The 26,994-nt window shown below is 46.8% G+C and overlaps 1 protein-coding gene across 1 annotated transcript in view; it reads left to right on the top strand.

The window, feature by feature from the left end:
* Positions 1-26,994, top strand: part of PLXNA4 (plexin A4) — a 462,846-nt gene that overhangs the window by 12,377 nt on the left and 423,475 nt on the right. Inside the window, exon 2 of the mRNA XM_074903539.1 lies at positions 15,029-16,292. Within this exon, the coding sequence (XP_074759640.1) occupies positions 15,114-16,292 (1,179 nt within the window). The 5' untranslated portion in view covers positions 15,029-15,113. The remainder of the gene's footprint in view (positions 1-15,028; positions 16,293-26,994) is intronic.

Here is a 26,994-nt window from a genome sequence, read left to right as displayed (position 1 = left end):
TCCAGGTGTGGGTTTATGCTCATCTGCCTCTTCTCCAGTACTCTCTGCCAGTGGGTGACTTCCATCTCCACCATAATTAGCCTCTTCCAAGGTCTCGTTGTTGCTGGGCTGAGGCAGGAGTTTTTACAGCAACTGCCTGTTCTCAAACACAGAAAAAAATAATCCCTTCCTCAGCTCAGTCTTGAGAGGGAGTGGATTTTAAACAGGTTTACGTTGTTGCTGAAGCAGGGCGGTCAGCAGAAGGGTCCTCAACCAGCCCGTGGCAACGCCGTTAGGTGGTGGGAAGGTGGACAGAGAGGGGTGGAGGATGTGTCAGCCTTCCCACGCAGAGGGAGGAATCAGGTATCTGCCCTCTATCAAATACCATGCTCGATCCCTGCAGCTCCAAGTTATTGGTGAGGAGGAAGCTGACCTTCTCCTGTATTTATGAACTGAATCACTAGTTTGCTTTGTTTTTGATATTTTTTTTTTTCCCTTCATGTTACAGAACACCGTACTTCATTTCACGAGAATTAATATTTTCTTCGTTTTCTCCTTTGGTGTGATTTTTTTGAAATGCTGCTCAGGATAAACAGGCTTTCTTCCCCTTAGCTTTTGTTGCTCTATAGTTGGCTTGGCAGGTTGGAAGTGGATGCTGCTGCCCGTGTCTTTGTGGGACCATTAGCTGAGCTGGAGCCTGGGGATATTCTCCTGTCACAGCTGCTGAGGGTAAACAAATTCTCTGGACAAACACGTTATTATTTTAGTAGTCACACTCCAGCAAATTTGAGAATTAAAACTAGTCAACGTTTCCCTTACTGCTGCACAGATCTATCCTTCTTCCTCCTGACTGTCTTATCTCCAGCCTTCCCTGATACAGTTTTTTGTTGCAAATCCTTTCCTGCAAGAGCTAGTCTTGAGCATCTTCAGAGCAGCAAGTCCTTTGGAACCCCCTCACTTCCTTTTCCTTCCTCTTCTGCCAGTGGAGAGCAGATTTTTGGAAGCTCAAGAGCTCTGTGTTTCCTGTGCATAGGTCTCTTGGAGATATCTGAAGCTACTTTTCTGAAGTTCACAGGCGACTTTTGAAAACCTTGGCCATTGCATTTGTGCGTATATATATATATATATATATATATAAATCTGTTCTCTCTTTCCTCCTGTTTTCTTTCTCTGTCAGGAATCCAGCTGTGAAACATGTGGCACTTGTAGGACTTGGAAGGCAGGAAGATCAAGCAAACACAGAGCTTTCAGCAAGAAGAGATAAATTTCCAGAATAAATTCAAGCCACGTAGGCCCAGTCTGTTTTAGTTTTAAAGCCCTGCTGGTAGTGATGTGTGGAGCTGTAGATATAACGCCAGGGAGAGAAGAAGAGTTTATTTGTATTATTTCTGGCACCTTGGTAGAAAAACCTCTGTTCTGAGTTCATGGTGCTTGGCACAATGTTTGTCTGCATGGACCGTACCAGAGAAGCCGCCTGTTGAGCGCTACCCTTGTGCATGATTTGAAGGCAAGGAAAAAAAAAAGGGGAGTTATCTGCCCTGAATGAGAGAGTGTGTTGTAGCTGGAAGAGGAAAGTGCCGGATTTGTGGGGGTGTATGGGATGCAGATGGCCACAGAGGATAAATATATTGTTATTAATAACCCGTTGAATTGCGATAGCATTTTTACACCTGTGTACGCCACTACAATTTTTATCCCGGCTCTGCGGCGTCTGGCAGAACCACAGCTGTGAGCTGTGGGCTCCCTTCTGCAGGCAGCTGATGGGGATTTCCTATTTAGTGCAGAGACAGAGGACGGTTTGGAGTTTGATTCACTGCACAGTACTGAGCCGTAGCCATGGACTTGCTGCAGCGTGGTTTGGTCCATGCGGCATGTCCTACATTTCTTGAGTGTGTTTGCCGACACTGACCTGGAAAGGGTCAGGCTGGCAGAGGGACCTGCTAGATGGGCTCTTTTTGGAGAACTCTGTGTTTCTACTTAGCTCTATGCTTTTGTTTTATTAAGTCAGAAAAAAAGTCCAGAAGTGGCACCTGGATCCGCTCCCCAGGTCTGTCCCGATAAGCTCAGCAGTGCCCAGTACAAACCAATGCTGCATTCAACCAAATATTGTCACCACCAACCCAAACTTCACTCTTCTCTCCCCCATGCCCTTTTCCTCTAGTGAAAGAAAAAGATTTACAGGCTCTAACTTTTGAAGCGAGGGCAAATTTCAGCCACCCAGGCCTCCCCAGCCAGCCCTAAGTTGCATGTCCCACTTTTCCTGGGGCTGGAGCTCAGATGATGCTCTCCAGGAGCAGGGGGGATGCTCCTACCTTCTGTTGAAACAGTTGTGACTGCATCCCCAAAAGTTCTGGGTGCGTGGGTGCAGGCTGAAATGCTCTTCACTCAAAGTGAAGCTGTGGGATCCTGCATGGTGAGGGAAGAGAGCAACAGGTCCTGTTTTGGAGAGAAGGATGAGTGGAGAGATGGAGGCAGTGGAACATGAGGGCAGGTTTGCCCTCTGCAGTGCAGCCTAGCGGGCTGGAGTGCACATGGAAACCAGTCCTCTGTGGGTCTTTACTGTTTCAGCACCAGCGTATCTGTTTTGTAGTGTTTGTTCAGGTCTTACAACCTGTGTTATCAAGGCCTGCATTTCTAATGAGCAGGATTTTATGAACAGAGATGACCTTCCCACGCCCCCATATTAAAAATGCCCCTCGTCTCAGGCACAGGTGCCTTTAGACTGCATGAGCAGAGATGAACAAAGCAGATGGTGTTCGGATCTGGATTAAATTAGAGTTTGGGGCGACATTTTGCTTGCAGCTGACTAAGCAAACAAGTAACTTTCTTTTGGGTAGTACGACCCAGATCTGAAATCACTGGTTATTGCAAACCCATAAACTATCTTTTGCAGACTGAATGGGCTCACATGCCTGTTTCTGGTGCTGGGTTTTCTCTGTAACACCTATCCTCACGCAGCTTTGCGATGATGGGTCTGCAATTCTGAGGCTTTGTGCAAATAGCTAAAACAATTGCATCACCCTCCTTGTGGCTGCACTAGGGTGATTTGAGGATTTGTTGATAGCACTAGGCATGCGTTCGTGCAAATGAAGGGTCGGATCCTGAAAAGTGCGGAGCGCCTGCAGCTTCCACCCATGTATGAGTGTCTGGCCAAAGGAAGATATTTATGGAAGGGGAAGGAGAGATTTTTGCCTTTTGCAGGTGGGCTTTGCAGCAGCAGGAGGCTGTCTACAAAGTGCCACTGCTGATGGCAGCCTGACAGCGTCTCCTCTTGAGGTTTGTCAGTGTGGGGAAGCACACATATAAATTGCAGAAAGCTTTAGCAGATGAGTAGCCGGAGCAGACGCGTCGTCCCTTCCTCCCCCCAGCTCCGCAGGCTGGGTGCCAGCAGCAGGACTCTGTGCTATATCATTTCAGGATGCCCTGGACGTATCCATGCAGCCTCACAGCTGAACACGGTGACCACTGAACTATTTAAAGTAGTTTCAGCGATGACACTCGGGTGTGTAATGCACCTATTCTGCTGATGCTGGCAAAGTGCTGGCGGAGGGGATGGGTTTTAAGGCTGATGGGAATTTACTGCTTAGGGGGTGTGTGTTCCTAAAACATGCACCAAAGGAGGTGATAAGAGAGAAAATCAGTTTTAAAGGATGTTCCTCTGGTGCTGCATGCTTGGGTCTGCAGAATACTTGTTGCAGTGACACTGAGTTTGGGATTAAACCCATGGCCTGCATCCCAAGTCTTCACCTCCCTGGACCTCTGTTCCCCTGGGGTGTTTCTAGACTGAAACTTCTGGAGGTGAGGACCTGCTCTTAGTAGGAACATCTTGATTAGAACCACTGGTTGTCCTTGCAAGCAGCAATGTGTTATTTTACTGGGGGGAGCTGGAAGGGCCCTTCAGGTCAAGGTGTGATGTGCTGGTGTGAGCTATGGAGGGATGGGAAAGTAACAGCAGCATCTTGTCATCAGGTGCTGTGCCACCCCATTTTCTCACATAATTTGTGAGGTTTTAACTCACATAGGAATAGTCTGTAAATAGGGGCTGCTCCTCCTGGTTCTATTAAGTCCCATAATTTGGTAACTTTTTCCATCTTGACCTTAAATATTGGTGTTTAGAAGGAATTGGAAGGGGATGGTGTTGTCCTTGGCGCAGGAAGACCTCCTGCAACCCCTTCTCAATGCACATACAAGGGTTAGAGAAGATGCTAGACAAGTCTGCAATTATTCAGCAACTACTGGCTCTTTTTTTTCCCTTCTTTTCCTTTCTCCAGCGGCATTTTTTGTTTTGATAGGCATTTCCTAAACTCTTGAGCAAGGCAAAAATGGAAATGTCTTCCCAGAACTTTAACCTTATGTAACTGATTTGACCTCCAGATTTGTCAGCAGCTGGAGGAAACCCATCTTAGAGGGAGACTCAGGAGCTGTGGGATCAATGCCCCATTGATGAGGAGGGAATGTTTCAGCGGTTACAGAACTTGTAAATCTGAAATCTGCCCACATTTCCCAGTCTCTGCTCATATCCCTTTTCTTAAATTGTCTCTGCCCAATATTCTCCCCCTCCTCTGCTTTCCAGCCTTCCCTTCCTTGCGTCAGAGCACCCTCTTCTTTCATTTTCTGACTGGGTTAGTTAAGCTGAGCTGCGGTTCAAGTCCATCAGGGAGCACAGGAGAGTTTTCCCCAGCAGCAGTGCTTAGCACCACAACAGCTTCCAGCCAACGCAGCGAATAAGCACGGGGAAAACCTGCTTAGTCCTGTCATCCCTGATGTTGAGCATGTTTTACTCCTCCTGTGGTGATAGCCCAAGAGCTGTCTGATCCATCCTGGGAGCAGTGGAAAAGGCAAAATGTTTAATTGCAGTGTCTGTGTTATTAGATGCTGTAACTTCATCAAATTGAGACGGACTTTCAGGCGTGGCCAGAATTTTTAAAAATCCCAATTTTTACTACCTGCTCCAAAGCTTTTCAGAAAGACAGTGGAAAGAATATAACCAAGTCAAACAGAGAAAAAAAAAAAAAAAAAAAATTAGTAACTTGCAAAAACTTTTCTCCTAATTTAGTTCTCAGAATTGCCCAAGCCATTCTGAATGCAACTTTCTACGGCGATGTTAGCCCGAGGCAGACACCAAGCTGAGGAAATTGTCCCCTGAGCCGTTCAGGTCTGTCAAAGTAATGAGGACCTTAAAACCGAGTCTTAGTACAGAACATGTCAGGCAACCTGAGCTCTAGGTGTTGCTGCTAATGCTTGGTGTAATTATGCATGCACACACTGCCCTGCGCTGGGAGTACAGGAATTGCATAATTTTGAGCAAAAATAAATGCGTCTGTATGCTGTACAGGATAGATTTATGTATCTCCTTGCAAATGCAGCCTCTGTGCGTGTATAAAACATCAGCTCTCTTCTAACCTTCCTGTTAACAAACATAGCATGTGATTATCTTTTTAGCCGTATTAGCACAATTCTGTCTCTTGTCTGTATCTGATCCTGGCCATAGGTGTCCTGTCTCGCTCAGCAGTATCTGGAGACTGTCAAGCATGATTTGGAGCTAGTTATCCTGCAGCGACAGCCAGGCAGGGCTCTAAGAATAACTTCCCATTGGCCTTTCTTTGTGTTGGCAGCAGCTAGGCTTGTCCTCTGCCTTGCAGTGACAGAGTCACTGAACAAGAAAATGAATAGCAAATTAGTAATGGTTTATCCAGGTATTTTTGGGGAAGAGGGGGGTGTCAAGTCTTGTTGCTGACTCTCTGCTGAAAGTTGTGGTCTTCCTCTGTTGTCTGTAAAATGGGGCATCATAGGATTGTGGTGGGATAGATGTCATACTATCATACTGTTTTTTTCTTTTTTTTTTTTTTTTTTCGGTCTCCTCCCTGTATTGCTCACAAAGCTGCTGCTTATCAGGGCTGTGTCCACACTGCTTCATTACAGCTGTCGGCACAATGAGTAGAGTCAATCCCCATTGCTGCTGCTGGGCTTGAAATTGCCTCTCAGCTGGATGTCTCTGCTAGTTCGAGCATGGGGCTCTCCATCCAAGCCCTGTCCCTTCGTTTGCCTTTTGGATTGGGTGGCATCTTAACGGCCTTTTAAAAAAATCCAAGGCAAGTGGGGACAGAAGGTTTTAGCCAAAGCGCTCTGAGGGGAAGTCCTCTGAAGAAGACATCTCTCGTTTGGTCTGATCTTGGGTAATTTTTCTCGGGGGGGAATCCTGCTCTGAACACAGCAGCTGCACTGAGCCTTGCTTCATTTTGAACTTGACAAGAAGTGTGACGGAATGATTAGAAGTTCTAAACAATTTTAATGCAGTTTTTATTATATTTGTAAGGGAAAGCCGAGTAAAACATGCAGTAGATTAGTATTGTTCAAAAAAATGTCTATTTGGTGCTGTATAATTTCATTTGTAGAGAAGACATCATAGACTGTGACAATCTCACATCTGGAGAAGATGCCTGGGCTGCTGAACTTTGGGGCAGAAGCATGGACTAGTCAGCCTTCTGACATCTCTTAAAGATCTCTTTACAAGCCCGTGGAGTCAGCAGAAATAGATTACCTCAAATAACATGTGCAAGCTATGAACTAACCATATTGGGATCTAATTGCCCTTGGTACTACAGAAACAGGGAAAAAGACTGTCCCTCATCTGGCCTGCTCAAGGGCTAAAAGACAGATACGAGTTGGTGGAAGAGCTGTCATGTAAAAGTCAGAGTGATAAAATAATCAACATGTGTCTGCCCAGGACGTTCATGGGTGCATAAAAACCCACTCATAAGGATTTAAGAATTTGGTCAGAGTTAGTAAGTGCAGAGAAAAATGAGACAAGGAGATGTCTAATATTTTCTTTTTCCATAATCTCCAGTACAGATGTCACTATAAAAATAATGCTAATGGTTGCAGTAAACTGAAGCTTTCCTTTAGGTTTAGGGGAACAGTAATGGTCAGCATTACTCCTTCCCACCAGTGATAATGTGTGTGTTGGTCTTGAGATCTGGCTAAGATTTGAGATGGTCCAGCCAGCTCTGTTTTATGGGACTGTACTTGCTCATCTGCTCTCTTTGGCCACTCACGTGGGAAACTGAAGATGAAGGATTTGCTGTGTCAGATCTTTCCACTGGCCCCATCCATAGCTAGTGGTTGCTGCTGCGGAATGGGCTGGATACCTGCCATAAATGAAAGGAGGAAATTTAATGCTGAATAAAGCATAAAGGGAGACTCCATTCTAGCCTCTGCTGCAAACCCTGCATCACTGAAGAGAAATCACCACACTTCTGTCTGACTCTTTCCTCCCAGTAATACGGTGTTGTTAACAGCGTTTTCTTTATGTTCCTACTCCTGCTGTGTGTTCAGCCTATTTCTGACGGTAGGGTTTGGTACAATTGCAGGATTGGTGGTCCTTACTCTAGAGGATCCCAGATCTCTGTGAGTACACAGCCGTGCTCTGCTTTAATCACGTTGGGGTGGCCGGTTGTACACGCTTCATTCGAGAGAACTTTCCCTACTCTCTGAACTGTCACGTACTGGTCACCAGTAACTGAAGCTCCTCTGGTTTGCAGCCTTATCCTGTGCAGCAAATCCACCAGCTCTACATCCCTCTGAAGCTTTATTTCCGAATCTTATTCCCCATCCTGGTATCGTCTCTGATTTTCCCAGAATTGTTGCTTTTACCCTGTGTCTCTCAGGCTGCTCTGCTCCAGCTGCCTTTTGAATATGTAGTGAAGTCTCAGACTTTGAAGACTGGGGATTCTCTCCTGGCTTCTTTGCAAGTGGTTTCCCCACCTCCAAATATAGATCTCAGTGCTCCAACAACCAGTAGATCAAAGCCTAAAGGTTTTGTTTGTTTTGGTTTTTTTTTTTTTTTTTTCCTTTAAGTAAGTAAGTCCCACGTTTTATCCTTGTTGGCATCTCATGTAGATCTTGAGAATGAAATAGCCAGTGATCACAAAGTCACTGTGAATGCAGAGTTACTCTCTCTGCCAGGCTTTTGGGAGACAGCTGAAGTATGGTCTCTGTCTTACGAGATTTGGCTCTTTGTGGATTTATACAGTGCTAATTACAAGGCTTCAGCCTGAGAGAGAGGACTTGTGTCTCACAGATCTTCCCAAGATTGCAAAGCAGGGGGAAACATCCACCCACTGGCATTGAATGCAACGTAAACTGCGCTATACAGCCTCAGCCAACAAGAAAATAGCTGCCTGCTGACTCATGGAGAAAGCTGGGGTCAGAGCCCCTTCCTTGCTGTTTGAGGATCAAAGTGGTGGTTTAGGGCTCCCATCTGAACCAGGTCCAGAAAATTTAAAGACTTCATTGGGGTACTCTTCAGAGCCCCTGAAGCCCTGAAGGGAATTTGTGAGCATAATCTTGACTTTCGAGGAAGGAAATGCCATTTTCCTCAAGGCTGTCCTAAAATGCTGTAATTGATATACAAGCTGGGGAGACCTGCTGGGATTAAACCTGGTTGATTTTTTTTTTTTCAATATTCATCATTCCTTTAGGGGCAGAGGCTGTGTTTATTCCTCTTTTTGTCTAGAGCTGATCAGGGCCTCCTTACCTGTGAAGTGCCTTTTAATTTCTTGGCCAGCTTACCACAGCCAACCCCATGAGAGCTGCACTTCAGTGAAATATAGTAGGAAAACACGTTGTAGTGGGGAGAACAGAGTTCCAGGAGTGTATGATGGCTTTGTTGGGAACAAGAATGAGACTTTGAAACAGAAGTCAACCTGACACTCTGGCTTTTGGCAATTCTTCACTTTTCTCAGTGCTTTGGACCTACATGGTCTCATACATACATTCCTCAAGGTTGGATCAACAAAGTTAGGCATTATTGTGGCACAGTTTGCTTAAAATCAATGACCTTGTGTGCTCTTGCTACAATAGTTTGTTTGTCTGGGGGTTTACATTTCCCCACCTACTGTGATAAGGAATAATTTTAATAGATTTAGCCTCAGAATACTTTCAGGAGACTGGGAAATACAGTTACCTGTGTCATGGAGGGTGGCACTCAACCATGGAGACTCACGTCCAAGTCTGCGCCAGAAAAGAGAGTTTAACCCCAGTCTTTGGAATTGAAGGTTATTTCCATGACCTCAAAACTCCATTCTTGTTTCTGTGACAACTGAATATTTGTGTTTTCATTCGAGTCTCTGCGTAGCAAATTCCTGGAGGAACTGAGAAACCATTACAAACCTTTCTGCTCTCCCTTCCAAGCACAAAGCAGCGCAGCTCTGACCTGCTTTTTCTGATAGGAAACCAAATCTGAAATGTAAGCAGAAACACCATCCACATGCAGTTTTACCACATGGGGGAACTGGGAAAAAAAGAAGAAAATCCCATTCGTGGCAAGTGTTAATCTCATCGGTTAATACGCTTCTGGCAGATACAGGGGTAACAAGGTGATGGGCACCATCTGAGTGCCGGAGTATAATAATCTGTGTGATGAGGGAAGGCCATGTTGCCCTACCTTAGTTTAAGTGCCTTTCAAACCAACCACTCCTGAAATTAATCTCTTTATTTGGGACAAGCTGCAGCTTGCACTGGGATCTGTTCATTGTGGTGAGCTCCAAAGAAAAGATGCTCAGGTGTAGGATGCCCTCAAAGGGAGACTCTCCTTCAGTTTCCATCAGGCGTTGGACCGGTTGTAAATTCAGGAAGGAAGGATTTATCTGAAGTTAGAAGTCAGTCTTTGTTGGGGGAGCTGTCAACAATGTCTCTGCATGAGTTTTCTCGCCATGTCGTCTCCCAAAGAAAAGCTTCTATCCATGGTAATCAGGGTTTATTAAAGAAAGCCAGGGCAAAAAAAAAATCTTTAGCTGAGATTAAAGGGATTGTGTAGCTGCACTTGGTGCTGAACTGCTCTGTGCTGGCTCCGTCACTGGGCCTCTGCCTCGTCAGCATCTATGCATGGCCTCCCGCATCCCGGGGAATGAATAGCTGTGCTTATGTGGAGCAAAAGTAAACAGAGGAGCATGCTGTCTGATTAACACTGGGCTTAATTAACCGCCCAGCCCCTGCCACTGGCATTGCCCAGCAGTCCTGGGTGCTGTTGGCTTCCTCCTAGGCAGGTGCTGCCTGGTGGAGAACTCACCCAGCCCATCCCACCAGCCGCCAGGACTCCGGGGTGGTGTCAGACTCACTGTGCAGGAGGAGGCGCTGAGTTTTCTCCACCTCCCAGTGCTGTTTTTCAGCACGTTTTGGTCATGTTCTATATTTTCATATGTACTTTTGCTCTGAGCCTCTGGCTGGAGCTGGACCCAGGGTGGGTTTGTTTCCATGGCTTTTTGCAGCCAGGCTCTCAGGTGTGACTCCTCTTGCCGCTGACCTTGCAGTGCCCCTGCTGCCAACATGTGGCTGTGGCAGGGGACCTGGTGATGGGAATCTGTCTGCCCCCTTTGATGGCAGGAGGGTTGTGTGTGTGTGAGCCAAATGAGGAGATGCTGTCGCCTCCTGTGTTCACCCAGACATGTTCCTTTCAGGAGCAGTGGGGTGGATTTGTGCCAGTCACTAGTGCAGTGACGTGACCATGGCTTTTGTGAGACTGTCAATCAAAACCAAATGCCCCAGCTCTCTTTCCCCTCTCCCTGTACACTTCCTCCCAAGTCCTTCCCTTTCAATTGACAGATCAGTCCTTTGTGCCCTCTTTGTTCCTGATTTATTCCTACCTCTTCAGCCATAGCACATCCAACTTGACTTTGTTCCCTTGAAACCTGCTGCATTTTGAGGTTTTATTCAGCATTCCCTAGCTTTCACATCTAATAACAGCCACCACCCGAGTTAAAAGAAGTTAGGAAAGTTTCCTCCTCACATTTTTTTTTTGCACCCAAACTTTTCTTGTCCAGGACTCCATCTATTCACCATAGGGTTGCATGTTGTAGAGTCTTGGCATAGTGTCCTGGAGACCACTGAGCAGAACCAAGCTCTATCCTCTAACTCAGTGGTCTCAAACCTTTGCTGGAAATGGTCAATAACAGTAAAAAAGTAACCACACCATAGGGTAGCAAAGTAATTTGCTGTCCTTCGGGACGAAACAAGTCCTTAAACCAAACTGTGTGAACTGAAAGGGTGTTATGGGCAATGTGTTATTTGCAAGCCATAGAGACACTAGTTCCACAGACAAGAGAGCGCTGTGAGACCTTATGTGGGAGCTGAGTCTGAGACCTTCCCCTGACCATGGATGGAACCCTGTCTGAAGCAGGTGGATTTTTGAGAAGGCTTCCACTGCTTCGATTTCATGTCCAGGCTAGGTTCAGATCTGGTGTAGCTCCAGTTCTGGAAAAAAGAATGATATCTTACTTTGGGTTTTCTTCATGTCATGAAGGTTTTGTAGCACCACAGCCTAACCGTGGTCAGAGGAGGAGGTAGGCAGTGTCCTGGCTTTTTTATGCCAAGGCGGTGGAGAGACTGACCCAGGAGATCCAGTCTTGAGGAAAAGCTTTGTATTGTTATGACCTGTGGCATCCCCTCAGTACTACCGCTACATGTGAAGGGGGCAGCTGGCCCTGACAGAGGGAGAAAAAGCAGGGCTGCTTTCTACCTGAAGGTCTCTCCCTGCAGATCCCTGCGGCTGTAGAGGTCTTGAATGTGCTTCTGAAGAGGCTGTTGTGGCAGGAGCCACGTAGAGAGACAGTCTGGTCTCAGACAGGAGCCCTGCGTGGTGGGTCATGGCATCACTGCTAGCCACATCTCTGGGGGAAAAGGCAACTGATCATTGTGGAAGGTGGCTTGGTTTTATTTTGGAAATACCCAGCTCAGAGCCTAAGCCCAGACCTCACTGCCTGCTCACTGTGGCCTTTTGTTTATTTGCTTTTTTCTTATAATTACTCTCTTGTAGACCGAGCAGCCTAAGAGACTGAGTATGTCTATGGCACTGTATTATTTGTCTTCTCAGCTGCTATGATTTCTGCTATACAGACATGGGTAATAAAAAGACATGCATAACCCCCTTCTCCTTGGTTCATCCTCTCAGGGGTAGTACAAAGCCTGCTCTATTCTGCAAGCTAAACAACCAGTCCTCCTTGCCTCTGCCCTCTGCTGTTTTTTATTAATTAAGCCAAATTATAAATTATAGCCCTTAGAGGCTCAAGTACTGATCGGGACTCCAGGACAGAGGGTACAGCGTAAGCAACATGAGCAGATGGGAGAGGAGTGAGTGCCAGAAGCGTACAGAGAGAAAATCCTGCTCCTAGGGTCACTCAGATGGCTGATGGAAGATGGCAAGATAGCCCCAGGCTCCTGCTCTCCCTGCTTTGTCCCCAAAGGCTGCTCCTGTGCTTGCTTGGTGGCTGTTGGTGCTGCCGGACTGTTGATGCTCTTTCCTCTGCAGGTGAGCATCTTTCCCTATGAGGTTCACTATTTTTGAAGTGCCCTTGTCTGCTGCAAAAGGGAGTCCTCATCCAGCTTTCCTGGAATTTCTCACTGGGGTCTCTCTAGTTTCCAGATCAAATTTGCTTTCTTTGCCCGGAGTAAAGTTTCCCTTGCTGTCCCTTTCCTCTATGAGTAACAGTCTCACCTCAATGTGAATCGCGATTCTCACCCGCTTGGGCCTCAAAGATTTCACCTCTGGAGTGTATCATCTCCTCTTATGTTGTGTTGGCCACTTATTTTCATGGGCAGATTTCCTCCTGTTGTTGCAACTCTGCTCTTGGGTGTTGTGATGACCTGTGGGCAGAGGGGTCCTGTTGCAGAAGAGGGGCCATTCGTTACCTCTTCAGTCTCTGGGTCAAGGCAGTTCCCATTTCCCTGTCCTGCAGCTGTGCTGACTCTGCAGGACTAAGAGGAGCAAAATATAGTAAAATATAGGGGTAAAATAGATATCTTTGTAGTACTTGAAAAGAATGATTTCTTCCTAGATCTGTCTAGTGCCCAATCAAACCAGTGTCTGTTAGAAATATGGTTCATAACTCACAAGTGACGGGAGCCAGTGTTCAGGGTCGCCACGTGATGTTTCTGAACACAGGACTCAAACAGGGACAGCTTCCCTCTTCTGCTGCTCTCTCAAGGATGGCCTCTTTTGAAAGAGGAATGGTTGTGCTGGGAGAGCTCATCCCATCGCCGCTCTATCTATCATAATAAAGGTTATTAAAAGCCTACGTGACCAGCCTGCGTATCCCCACAGAGCGAATCCTCTCCTGCTCGCAAGACAGTCTTGCAAACTCTGCAGTATAAGCTTGATTTTATTAAATATTTGCTTGACCAGAAAGGCAAAGCAGAGCAGGGTAAACACGCCTAAAGTAAATGTGAAATGACCTTTGTCCGTCATCTATCCCATGCCTGCGGCTGCTGCGGTAGGGAGGACAGTGAGAGGTGAAGGTGATCATACAACAGCTTTGAAATTGTGGCTACTGTGAGAATTTTGAAATATTTGGGGTGGCATAAAAGTTGCAGATGCTCTACAAGCCCAGACTTACCCTTTCCACTATCAGATCTAATCAGTCTACAGGTCAAAAGAAGACAGGATTTATTCTCTTTATTATTTCCTGAAGTAAATTTTTCAGTTCCACTGGCGTTAGCAGAGCTGCACAGATTTGAAAAAGCTGCGAATCCAGACCTGTGTCACTGCTACATCATCCTCCCTGCTTGGATCTGCAAACAGTGATTTTTTCCTCGCCTCCCACTTGTGCGGGGCTGGCTGTCATCACCTTTGCTCAGCTTGTTACACTCCTGATTTCAGCAAAGTCACTCTGTGAGAGAGGTGATAGTACACTGGCCTGCAGGAACAGAGCTGGGGTTTGGGTTCTGTCCTTTTTAAAATGAAGAACAGTTTTGTGAAATTCTGATCTGGATGTTAAAGAGGGGTGAAGGCAGGAAAGACTTGTGTGCCTCAGCCTGGCCACCAGTAACAAGGGTTGTGCAGTCAGCATTCAACGAGGAGCTTAGCTTGGGAGACCTGGGCTGGTAGGACTCCATCTCTCACATGTTCTGTGGCTCCATAAAGAGCCAGAGCTGTTCTTGGTACAGAAGCAAAAGTGAAGGAGCAGGGAACAGATGGATGAGTTGAGTAGGAAGATGCATTTCCATGGCATGGCTTGGTGATGTGCTCACCAAATTGCAGAATCCTGTACTGCTCCCACCACCCTGGTTAAACCTCAGAGATTTTAAGAGACTGAGTGGTGCAAAGAAGCCCTCTTCCCTCTTTTTGGAAAGTCACCGGGCTGGTCCCTGGGTTGTTAGTTTTCCTACTTCACCATCCTTTAGACCGTGTTACTGATAATAGTTAGGCAACTCTTTTCTCCTCAGTCATCTGAGATGCCCAGAGGAACTGTATCTCTCTTTTAGACAAAGTTTTCTTGGTTGTGCAGTGGGTGGAGAGCCGTCTTGTGGTGAGAGCCCAGCGGAGGGAGGAGACCTGGTGCTCAATTTGCTCCATGCTTGGCTGCATGCCCTTTGTAGATGTGTCTGTGAAGGTTGGCACACTACAACCCCGATGTCTGTACTCCAGGCTGGACCAGCATGAGGCAGCTTTCATCTGGAAGCCACAGAGAGCCTGTTCAAACAGGCCCGTTCTGGACCACGGTCTCCCAGAAAGGATGTTAATGTCAGACCAGAGCTGGCTTCTTCCTGATAAACTTCAAGGGTTGCAAAAGAGCTCAGCATCCATCTGGACCTGTCCCTGTAGGCAGCTCCCTGACCTTCTCTAGGCTTCAGTCCTTCACCCAGAAGAGCAGGATAATAATCCTTCTCCATTCCTGTCTTCTTAGATAGCAAATACACAATTTGGTCAAAGTTGGCAGTGCAAACAGAAATACTGCTTGATGTTTCTACCATTAGCCTTCTGCACTGCTCTGGCTTCCAGTGAAGTTTTGTGCTGCACCATAGGGCACGCTGTGTGTGTAATGGACAGTAAAGGGGTGCTGATTTATTACTCTGCTGTGTGATTTCTGCTCTTTCTACCAGCATCTTTTCTTTCAGGAGGGCTCCCTTTGTTCTGGTTTTAAGTAGAGAGCTCTGAGACGAGAAAGGGAGGATTAGTAATTAAATATGCTCTGATGATGGCACGGTTGTGAAGGAGGGAGGAGGAAGGAATACTCCACAGTAATGTACTTTTGTCTTCTTTTCTCTCTGCTTGTAGGACAAAATCTGCCAGGGAATTGGTGTTTTGAAGACTCTTACAGCTTTTAATCCTCGTCCCCTTGGGAATACAAACCTTTCTAATCATGTCACCGGCCATGTGGAAATGGACTTGCCTGGTTTCTCACCTCCTGCTATCCACCACAGTGTCGCCTCTTGGGAGGCAGCAGCCACTCCATCCAAAGAGGCCCTTCATCACTTTCACTGGAGACCAAGCGGAGGGAAACTTCAACCACTTGGTGGTTGACGAAAGAACTGGGCACATTTACCTGGGAGCTGTCAACAGGATCTACAAACTCTCCAGTGACCTGAAGGTCCTGGTGACCCACCAGACTGGTCCTGATGAAGATAATCCCAAGTGTTATCCTCCCAGGATAGTCCAAACCTGCAACGAACCCTTGACGCCCACTAACAACATAAACAAAATGCTCCTCATAGACTACAAGGAGAATCGGTTGATAGCCTGTGGGAGTCTTTACCAGGGCATCTGTAAGCTTTTGAGGCTGGATGACCTCTTCAAGCTGGGAGAGCCCTTCCACAAGAAGGAGCATTATCTCTCTGGGGTGAATGAGAGTGGCTCTGTTTTTGGAGTCATTGTTTCTTACAGCAACATGGATGACAAGTTGTTCATTGCCACTGCTGTGGATGGCAAACCTGAGTATTTCCCCACTATTTCCAGCAGAAAGCTCACCAAGAACTCTGAGGCAGATGGGATGTTTGCATATGTCTTTCATGATGAGTTTGTGGCCTCTATGATCAAGATCCCCTCAGACACCTTTACCATCATCCCTGACTTTGATATCTACTACATCTATGGCTTCAGCAGTGGTAACTTTGTCTATTTTCTGACTCTGCAACCTGAGATGATCTCACCACCTGGCTCCACCACGAAGGAGCAGGTTTATACCTCCAAGCTGGTGCGGCTTTGTAAGGAGGACACAGCCTTTAACTCCTATGTTGAGGTGCCCATTGGCTGTGAGAAGAATGGGGTGGAGTACCGGTTGCTCCAGGCAGCCTACTTGTCTAAGGCTGGAACCATCTTAGCCAAGTCTTTGGGTGTTGGCCCTGAGGATGATATCCTCTTCACAGTCTTCTCCAAGGGGCAGAAAAGGAAGATGAAGTCCTTAGATGAATCTGCTCTTTGCATCTTTGTCTTGAAAAAGATCAATGATCGCATCAAGGACAGACTGCAGTCCTGCTACAGGGGAGAGGGGACGTTAGATCTGGCCTGGCTCAAAGTCAAGGACATTCCCTGTAGCAGTGCGGTAAGTAAAGCCCCTAAGCACCCAACCTTAACCTCTTCATATGCTCACAGATCTTAGAACGTAGCTTAATGGTTAGAGCAGGGATGAAGGAACTGCCTTGTTCCAGTCCTGGCTCTGCCTCCAGCTCACCACACCACCTAATTTAACCCGTTCATGCCTCAGTTTGCTCATGGATGAGCTGAGAAAGGTGTCACTTTCTGACCTCCCCAAGCATGCTATGTTTGCTGATGAACTGAGCCAAGAGACCTTGAAATCTTTAGAAGGGATGTCACCGTGCAATTCATTAGGGGTGAAACTGCATTTACTTGTGCAGTCTTGGCTCAAACCTAAACTAAAACAGAACCTAGATAATGTCAATGGCTTGTGTTGGTTTCTGCGTCTGCTGGTGTGATTTTATTCCCCTGGGCTGGAGTAGGAGCAGGATTATTCAGGGAGTTTTGTGAAGCCAGGGTTTCATTTATTCTAGGGCTGAAAAGCACGGGTCATTAACCATCAAAATCCCTCACCATTCGGTTTCCAGCCAGCTCTGTGTTGCCTCTGCACTGAAAAATCAAGGCCTGGCTGCAGATCAAGGGTTAAATACTGCAAGACTTAAGGGCAGGATTGGGGAAGAGTCTGGTGTTCCTGACCTACAAATGGTCTTAAGAAACTGTCTTAGTTTATTCAGTCGGTTCACTAAAGTGTCACTGCAGAAATCTGCGTCAGCCCCGCCACCATACAGCTGGCTTTGATACCACGCGCAGAAATCAGCATTACAGCCGGCACTGCACCCTGGCTGCTGTAATAGCCGCTTCTCTGGGCTTTGATTTCCTTCCTTAATTAGCTCTTTTAAGTGAGAGGCAAGTTCAAGTCTGAGCAAAGGGAATACGGATAGACACCAGAGCACTTTCCTGCCCCATAATCTCAAGGCAGTCAGGGCTTGGGATATGGGATTGCTACGGCTTTCCTTTGTACTGAAGCCTCCTTTGCTGGGGGATTCCTGCTGTTGTTCCTTTGCAGGACAAGGACAGACCAAGAGGACCACAGACAGAAATTTCATTTCAGGGAGACTGATCCTGCCTTGCTCTGCCCTAACTGCCCTTTACACCAGTGCCCTCAGCATTGTTGCTTGACCTTGCACTGCTCTCATACTCCCACACCGAACGTGCAGAGGGAGAAGTCCTTCATTTTAGTTGGGATCTCTTCTGCCTAGACCTGCAAATCTCCCAACGGAGCATTGCACAGGGAGAAAGGCTGTGCCCAAATCTGGCTTTGATTTTTTTGTTTAGCCTCAAGGCCTCTGCACTTTCAAAGAGCTGTCTTTAGATTTAAGCTGGGAGCTTCCCACTGGAGTTTCTTTCCTGGGCCGTTAAGCCTCTCCATGCATTTGCAAATCTGCTCTGCTTATGCTCCATACTAACGTTTGCAATACTGGACCTCTTGAATCAGAAGGTTTGAAACCTCTGGGTTCTGTGGCTTTAGACAGGAGGAAAAAGGACAGCAGCTTTCTTGTGTCCCTCGGGGTGAGTCCCGGAACAAGACGACTGATATATCAGACCAAATTTGGAGGGACAGGACTGCAGAGGTTGGGGAGAGGACAAGGAGCCAGGGACTGGCATATTTGTGACTGCATTTCTTCACTGTGAATCAGAGATGCTAATGCATCCCAGCTGGAGAAAGAGCCTGGAGATCTTTGAAGAAAAAAACAGAAGTCTGAAAAGTGTAACTAAAAGTGGGCTGTCCTCTCCTTAAATGAGTCTACTTAGAGCTGCTGGCAAGCCCTGTCTGAGATCAGCTGTGCTGCCCGAGGGAAGAGGTATTAGTGACTTGGCTGCTGTAAGGATTGCAGAGTCCAGCCTCTAAGCTTGGAAAATATTTGATGGTTGGTGAAGTATTTTGGAGCCTGGATATATGTCTGTGAGGGCCTCGTCTCCTTTACTGACATCCTGCTTGCCAGCCATCCACCAGCACTGCTGCTCTGCCTCTTAGCACAGGTATTTGAAGCAGCTCTAAAACCAATTACGAAGCCATCGGTGAGACTTTCTCTGGTTTTGTGTGGATGTCAAATATTTCTCTGCTGGTGCAAATAGAGGCTTAACCTGCCTGCGATCAAGGCTGGACCTGAACTTCAGCTCTGCCGCCCTGCCCTGGGGAGCTGAAATCCTGCATGTGAACAGGCACAGCTCATGTGCCTGGCATTGAGCAGATGGGTAGAGATGAGCTGTGGGAAACCCTCACTGAGCATTGCAGAGAAACACTGTTAGAAGACATATTCCAGCCCTTCTTTGTGGTATTAACTGTAGGACCATGGATTATGGAGCTGGGCTCACCACACTGTCCTCACATCTTGGTGCACGGTCTGGCCTGGCTTTTGGTAACAAATATTTTTCTAATAGGGAGATAACTGACTCAAAGGGGATCCACGTATTAGGATGCTTCTGTTCCTGCCTTGGTGTACTGCTTGCTTGAGCCACTTCAGGGCAAGAAGAGTCTCTTGGAGACCATTCCCAGAACAGCTCTTCTAACCTGCAGTATGCACACAAATAATTACAGGGATGTGGGGGAACGGTGCGCTTGGCCATAGTACAGTGCAGAATCTGCAGCTTCTCTGCTCAGGCAGCTTTGTTGGTGCAGCTGATGCTGAGAAGGTGGAGGTCAGGTAGGACCTGGCAGCAAGCTGGACTGGACACACTGTGCCTCACAGTCAAGATGCAAGCGGGAGGCATTGGGTCTCCAGATGTCCTGGAGACTTGCCCTCGTCTGGTTTGCAAACCCAGTGTGAAGGCAGAGGATGGAGACACAACTGTGTAATGAGCTTGTGCTTTTCTCGTGCCAACCCCCTGTGAATGTTGCAGATATCAGCGGTGTGACAGAAGAATTTCCAGAATAAGAAATATAAAAGTCCAGAGATGGAGGATCCTCAATGTTCATTCCTCCCCTGCCCCTATGTTATAGCTGTCCTCCTGTTAACCTTCAGCATAAATCAGGAAAAAATGATGGATTCTTATGTCTGGGCAGTTGATTTGCAAATTGGTGATGTTCACTCAGGTGATGAACAGTTCCAAGTAATACCTCCCTGGTTTTCCTCTCTGCAAATACAGGATAATAGCTTATATTTAAACAGTACACTTGACCTCAAATGCTTAGAAATTCATATAATCAGAGAAAAATGAGGCTAGGAAAAAAAAAAGAGTCTTATGAGGTCATCTGATTTGCCCTTCTGCCCTACTTATAACATTTCTGACAGATATTTGTCTCACCTGTTCTTAACCTCCAGCGATGGAGATTCCTCTCTCTCTCCCTACATGATCTGTCTTTGCTGCTAGGAAGCTTTCCCTCATGTCTAATCTAAATCTCCTTTCCTGATACTGAAGCCATTCCTACTTATATAGCCACGGAGAGCACCTTCATCCCCTTTGGCTATCTAGCAAGAGCATTGTGTGTCACCAAAATGTGACCAGTTAACGTACGGAGCAGAGGGAGCGAGGCTGAAAGGACATGAAGGGTGTTGGCAGAAGGAAGGACTGTTCTGGAGGGAAAAAATAGACTTCTTAAACCAAAAACCAATCTTCAAGTTATATAAATAAGGCTGTGGTTTATGCTTCATAAACTTTGTCGTTAACTGTTGGTACAGTTGGGAAATGATGGATTTCTTTAAAAAAAAAAAAAAAAAAAAAAAGGACACTTTGGGAGGAGGATGAAGATGTAAATGGGCCATTTTGGTACAGGACTGGACCATGGGGGGGATTTGTTGATTTTCACTACTATGGAATAGGACTAACAGTAGGTGTGTTTCGAAGCCCACTGACAATTGCATTACTGGGAGGCTCAGTAGTGGAGATGGGGGAGCCTTCCCCCTACTTTGAGGAGCAAGCAGGTGAACTGCTGTGTAGGACATACAAGCATGGGTGAAGAAGAGGAGGGTATTAGGGTTGATCCCAAAGAAGCATGAAGGTGCCAAGGCCTGCTGAGGAGATGAACAGGGATCCTTGCCGGCGCTTTGGCTTGCAATGAAGTCCCAAACACAGTGTGTTGTTGGCATGTGATCCTGGCTGTCAGCTTAGGAGCTGGTTGCAACACAGGGCTGCCATCCTGGGAGATCCTGGTCTCCCCATCAGCCTGATCTGCCTCACAGCATCACCTGCCGCTCTGCAGCCTAACAGACTCCAGTCTCTGAAATGAAAAGGTGTCACCTCCATCGCTGTAGCTTTTACCGGATACACAGCACAAATATCTGTCCAAGATAATCAAAGTGTCTGTCCGCAGCTATCACCTGGCTTCTGCCTTTTGCTGGTATTTTCTTTTCCTTTTGGCAGGAAATGGAGTTTGACTGTTTAAATTACTGTATTCAATCTCTTCCTGTTTTTTCATGGCAGTGCTGTCACTTGGGGGAGAAAAGAAATGTTTTTGAAGCTGACCAGCCAACAAAAGGCCTTGTGTAAAGAGCTGGGCAATATTTTTCCAACACTTTGCTAACAGAGGGCAGGCAAGGTGGTTATTTGGGACCCGAGTCATTGTCTCATGAGTGACTTGGCTATAAAGGCTTCCTGTACTTCTGATGTTTCAAGGCAAACTTAAGACAGTAACTCCCCAAAACATTTCTGCAGCTACCGGTGCCTAGATTCATGGGAGTCCTGCATCTCCTCTGTTCCTCAAGTGGACTCGACATAGCGCTGAGGGATCTGGTGTAGTTGGGAACTGTCAATGTTGGGTTAATGGTTGGACTGGATGATCTTCAAGGTCTTTTCCAACCTAGACGATTCTGTGATTCTGTGACTCTACTCTTCTGCTCCCTCCTGCTTTCCCTGACCCCCCCCCCCACCCATCCTGGATGCTTGACACCCACCAAGCACGAACTGCTGTACTCATGGTGTTTAGCTGCACGCAGGAGGAGGCTGTGGAGGGCATACTGCTGCTTAGTCCTTCCACAGGTATGTCTGAATGCCAGCTGGGCATGCAGATGTTTTGCTTTGGCAGCATGAGCACCTCACTCCAGGATGAATGCTGCTTGATCCCTGGGAATGATTCATGGGCTCTCTTCTGCTCCAGGTTAGGAAGGGCCATTTCTAGCCCTGGTGGGACAGTCTGTTTGACTCCTGGCAAAACCACTCTTGGTGAAGGGGTGGCCATGGTTTTCGTATAAACAGCCTATTTCATGATTTTTCTCTTCCTCCCAGGGCTTGCATTTGTCATTGGTGGTGTTAACAGGACACAGGTGTGACAGCATCTCTGGGACACTGAGATGGGGAGCAGCATTACCCCTGTTTTACAGCAGGGTTGGCTAAAGTGCAGTAAAACATAATTTGCAGTGCATTTGCAGCCCAGTGAGTCATGGATCTTAGTGCTGTGCCCAGTGTTCCCAAAAGGGAATATCATCCTTGCTATTGTGGTCCTCTCTTGTATGGGGAACAGAAAAACAGGGTTGCTTAGAAAGAAAGATGTGGGTTGGAGCTGCGGGAAAGAAGGGACATTTCGAGGAAAAAAATAATAAATCACTTTGTAAACTAAAAAACAGAGAATGACATCTCTGTTATTTCCTCCATCGTTTTCCCTTAAAAAGGAAAGACTGGGGTGAAAGGGAGTGTTAAGTTTTGCTTTGCCCTTGGGAAGAGGAATACGTGGAAGGAGGTCCATGCGATACTGCTGCTTTGACATTTTGCACACACATTTGTCCCGGCTGGGTTGGCTGGTACGTGAGCCTGCTGCTTTCTCAGGGGAGTGACTCAGTCACAGGAATGAGCTATCAGTTTCATTAGACCTCGTAGTGTCACTGCTTGCCAGTTGGGCTATCCTAAGTAAATCTCTGCGGGTGTCAATGCCACTCGTGCTTGCACAATAGGTCTTTTTGTTCATCTCTACTGGATAGACTATGCACAAGAGTTTTGCGTACATGTCTTTACTCCAAATTGTACAGGCTCATGTTTCTGATCCAAAGAGCTCATGGTCAGTTGAGGTCAGTTCTTGGTCAACTTTTAACAGTGCTTTCTTCTTCTTCCTCTAAAGATACAAACAGGAGCAGGAACAAAAAAAAAAAAAAAAAAAGAAAAAGAAACAGTGTAGTCTGCGCAAAGGGAGTAGGTTCAGAAATACGGTAATGCCTCTCTGGGAATGCTCACTGGAGACTCAGAGACGGAGCAAACAGGCTTATTACTGCCAGATTTTTATTTGTATAATTGGTCACATCAGTTTGTGTTGGATGGGAGCGTGTGTGAATGTGTGCGGAGCGTGTGTTGTCAGAGGGACTTGCTGAGCCCAGTAACTTTGATAAGAGGCAACAAGAGCCCTCGTGCTGACGCTGGGAGCTGGAGTGGATGGGGAGGACTTAACTGGGGAGGCAGTATGGACAAGGGGTAGGGTGCTGGCTTAGGGTTTCTGCAGCTGAGCTCTGTGATTTGCAAATCTCCCCCATGCCCTTTCTCCAGCTCCAGCAGGCCTGACCCCATCATCTCCCCTGCAAAGCTTGGTTGTGCTTGGTTGTGCTCTGGGATGAAAGATCAGAGAGAAATATCGTATTATCTTGCTACATGAACCAGCTCAGGTGAAAGCAGAGCAGAGAGCTCTCTCCAGGACATGGCTGGTATTTCTCATGATTATTGTCAGTGGTGGAAGTGGCCAGAGATGTCTGGGGCTGTGCTCCTCAGGCTAATGGAGAGCAGCTGGGTTCAAATCTTCACCACTCTGAGCAAGGTCCTGGCCCCTCTGAAACTGGAGTTAGGAAAGTCTCCCCACCTGTTCCTCTGTGAGGTGATCAGCAAGCTCATTAACTAATTAGCACTAATTCACTGATTAGCATGCCTAGTGTTCATGCTAGGGACATGACAGTTGGGGTCCAATGGAGCTGCAGGAAGGAGACCCTCCTGGGTTTTCCATCGACATAAATGCCTGTGGCTGAATGGTGCTGGGTGAGAACTATGGGATTTCTCCAGCATCTACCTGAGCTCTTAGTTCAGCCTGGATGTAGTTACTGGCAACATCCCAGTCCTCTGGACATTCTCAGAAGCCTGCTGCTTATTCAGGTGTGCATGCATGTGCTAACCTGTGAGAGCTCATTTGCAAGGGCTTCTCAAGCACCATGTAGGTTCATCTTCACTTCTTCCTCAGTGGTGGTCCTTCCTCCCATGTGCTACCTCTGTGCTTTCAACCAGCAGGGATAAGGACGCTTTCCTGCCTCTGTAAAGTGTTCTGCACTCCAGGCAGGAAAAAAAAAAAAAAAAGTGTCTTTGGAGACCCTGGGGGAGAGAAAAATAAAAACCCTTAAGCACTTCCATCAACTGAAGCTTGCACTTAAGGGCGGTAAACCAGGGCCTAATTGCAGAGAGAGGATGATTGCATTTGAGGTATTAAGTATATTCCTCAGTATTAAACACCTGTCCTTGTAAGGATACTTCCAGATCAGTGTGCATGCAGAAATAATGCTGGCAGTAATTAATTACCTTCTTATCACACCCCCACCCTACAACCTCTCCTTCCAAAATCCTCATTGTTTGCCCTGGGGAGGGGCTGGGGGAAAGCATGCTTTGGAAACAATTTCTTTCTCAAAACCATTTATCTACTTCCCAAGAATAAAGCAAGAGGAAACTTTATGCCTTTAAGTGGCTGGATGCCAAACCCCCTCACAGTGCTTTTCTCTACCGGCTCCTCGTGTCTGCTTGATCCTGCTCACACAAAATGTTCATTGAGGACCGAGCAGGGCCCAAGGCTGCTGAGTCGCTGTTATGTCTGAGATATTTCAGGCACAGCTCCCTCCCCCATCATCAGTCCCATCTCTGGACCACGTTGGCTCTGCCTGAGCTGCTCAGCATCTCCAAGCATCAGCCTCAGGTCCTGTGATGCCCCAGTGGCTGCTTCTGCAGGTGAGCAAGGTGTCAGCTTCTCCATCACTGCTTGTGCCATTTCCCTGCACTTTTTGCCACATGGACAATTAAATTTGTTTCTGGGAACTGATCTTTTCCATTTCCCCTGCCAGAGACTCAAGCTGTTTTCTTCTGTGGTACAGCCCTGCGGTCGCCCATGGCTCAGCCTTGCATTTTTGGAAGGCTCTATATTATCTCCTCACATTCTCTTCCACGCTGGGAGATCAGCTCCTTCACAAACCTGACCTCGTATTGCCTCACCAGGAGGTTGCCTTGCAGCCCAATGGGAATGGTTGTACAACAGTTGTTTTTTTGTTTGTTTTTTTTTTAAAGAAAAAAAAAGCAGCAAGCAAAACCCAACCGTCCTGGAAGAGCCAGCAGCAAAGTGACTCCAGCTCCCTTCGTGAGCCTGATGCTATTTAAAGCACCTCCGGACTGGGGCAGCTGAGTGCGGGAGTTTGTACAATAACTGTTCTGTTGAGGAGGGGGTCGAGGGTATGCTGAATTCAGCGTTGCTTTCTGGGCCAAATCCTGCACAGAGCCTTTCTCGTTTGCCTGATGGTGTAGCTGTTGGGGTGAAAAACAGTGCAGGGTCTGTCTTAGTACTTGGAGAATCAGCAAAGATGTTTAGCCTCTGGGAACAATCTGATGTGCATGTCTATTTATTTTATATTTCAGCACATACGTAAAACAAGACTTTTTTTTTTTTTTTTTTTTTTTTTTTTTAACCTCGAAATAAGCATGTTTATTTATCTAAATTGCATGGAAACATGGGTCCCCATTATACCAGGTAGGATAATACAGATGTTGGAAGTGTCCTTCTTGAAGACTGCTGTGAAGGCGGGGACAAGAAAGGCTGTTGTACCTACAGAGAGATGTCCAAATCTCACCTGACCGTATTTTTGCCCCAGACACTCCCAGACTGGCATCTGCATGAATCTGCTAGTGTGGGATACGGTTTTGCTATAAGTTTACTTGAGAGGCATTTTATTAGCACTGGCCCAGTCTTTGGGTAACATGACAACAGCTTTGGGGCAAAATGGGGTGTTTGCAGAGCCAGAGTGGACCTGGCTGGGTGGATATGTCCAAGTTCAGGGTGAAGCGGGGGACCTGGATGTCCTGCACACATCTACCTCCAAACCATCATTCTCTTCAGCTCTACTTTGTTGCACAGATAAATGCCAGTGAGCAGATGAATGTGGCTTGCTGAATTGCAGACCTTTGTTGCATCTTTCTCCTGCAGATAACTACACAACATGCAGGATCTAACATCCTCCCTGTGCCACCAGCACCCAGTCCCTTCAATTTAGGAGCTAGTAAACATTGCAGCCCAATGTCTTCTGCTTTATGGTGCAGATTCTAATAACATTTAAAATATTTAAAGAGGTATTTGAAACACAGGAAAGGCAAGACACCTTGCACGCAACTAAATGGTAGCGCTGCAGAAAGACAGAGACCTCTGTTCCCTCCATGCAGTATTGGAGCTGGCATAGCTGATAGAGCATGTGGGTGACATTAGATCAGTAGGAACAACATCGTATTTTCCCTGTTTCAATGTCATTACCCCGTCGTTGTCAGTGTTCCAAAATATAATAGGATTTGTTCAGCTGATTTATCCTGTAAACAAGTGATATTAGCCAGGCGCATGTTTAGACACACAGAGAGAGTGGGAGAGGCAGAGCGAGGGAGCATGCAGAAGGGAATAATAAAAATGTACTCCTCCTAATGAGAGAATGACCCAGCACTTATCAATGGGTTGGGGACATCGGTTGGGATCCTGCGCCAAGAAACACAGCGCTGTAATTGTAATGGTGTCCCTGCTTCTGAGGGCCGGCTGCAGCCTCCCGCTTGCACAGTCCCACTTTCAGATGCAGGAGGAGTCTCAGCTTAATGGCTTGAGTGAATTTATACTCGGCTGACACAAGTGCTCTGAATTCCTCAAGTACCGAGATGGGCACAGATAGAGGCAGCAAGTGGGAGATTTTTCTTTGCAGGGCTCGAGTGCTTTAGTTTGTTGTTTAAACTGATAACGAGGCTTCTTTAAATTCATTTTCTGTGAGATGATAACACCAGACACAACTCAGTTCTCCCTGATACAGATGCACAGCCCTGCAGCTCGGCGCGACTCTCCATTATTTGGTGAGCAAGCCGAGGCCTCTCGTACCGAGCCGAGCTCTCTCAATTTCCCCATGCTGAAGAGCAACAGGACATACATGTTGTTCATTACAACACTTGGTTTACCTTCACAGGACCACGGTGAGGCTTAATTAATGTTTTTAAGCGGCTGTGGGATCTCTGGGCAAAGGTGTTGTTTGCATGCAAAGCAGCATTGTTGTTTAATTTATATAGCACTGTTGCTGCATGTGGCACTTTGTAGCCCAAATGATAATTTTTTCTGTGTAACAAAATAATAATTATAGTAATTGTGATTCAGTGGAGAATCTCTGGTGGTGCCGGCATAGGGGAGGCAGCTGGACTTTATTCGGCAAGGTGCTAGTATGTGTCCCTAGAATAGGAATGAGGGGTGCCTGGCAGCTGCCAGAAATGCTCCAGAAATGCTAGTTTAACCATTCTGATGCCAGCAAATATTGGGAGATAATGGGCCAGGCATGTTGTCTGTGAAAGGGAGGACAGGTCAGCAAGAGAAGGCTCCTACAGCTTCCAGTGCTGCAGGCAACAGAGAGCAGTGATGTTTGGAGAGCCCTGCAGTGTGGCTGTTGTGTCCACCTGGTGAAGATGTAATGTAATTTGAGGACGGGTTTGTAATCTGGGGAAGTTTGTAATTTGGGGAAGGGATCATCTCTTTGTTAGGTGTCTCTATTGGATGGACACACCTGAGAGAAACCCATGATTCATCAAGGATGCTCAGG

This window comes from Athene noctua, chromosome 3, assembly GCF_965140245.1.
Source record: "Athene noctua chromosome 3, bAthNoc1.hap1.1, whole genome shotgun sequence".
In the NCBI taxonomy this organism is placed as follows: Eukaryota; Metazoa; Chordata; class Aves; order Strigiformes; family Strigidae; genus Athene; species Athene noctua.
This window is presented reverse-complemented; position numbering and strand designations above follow the sequence as displayed.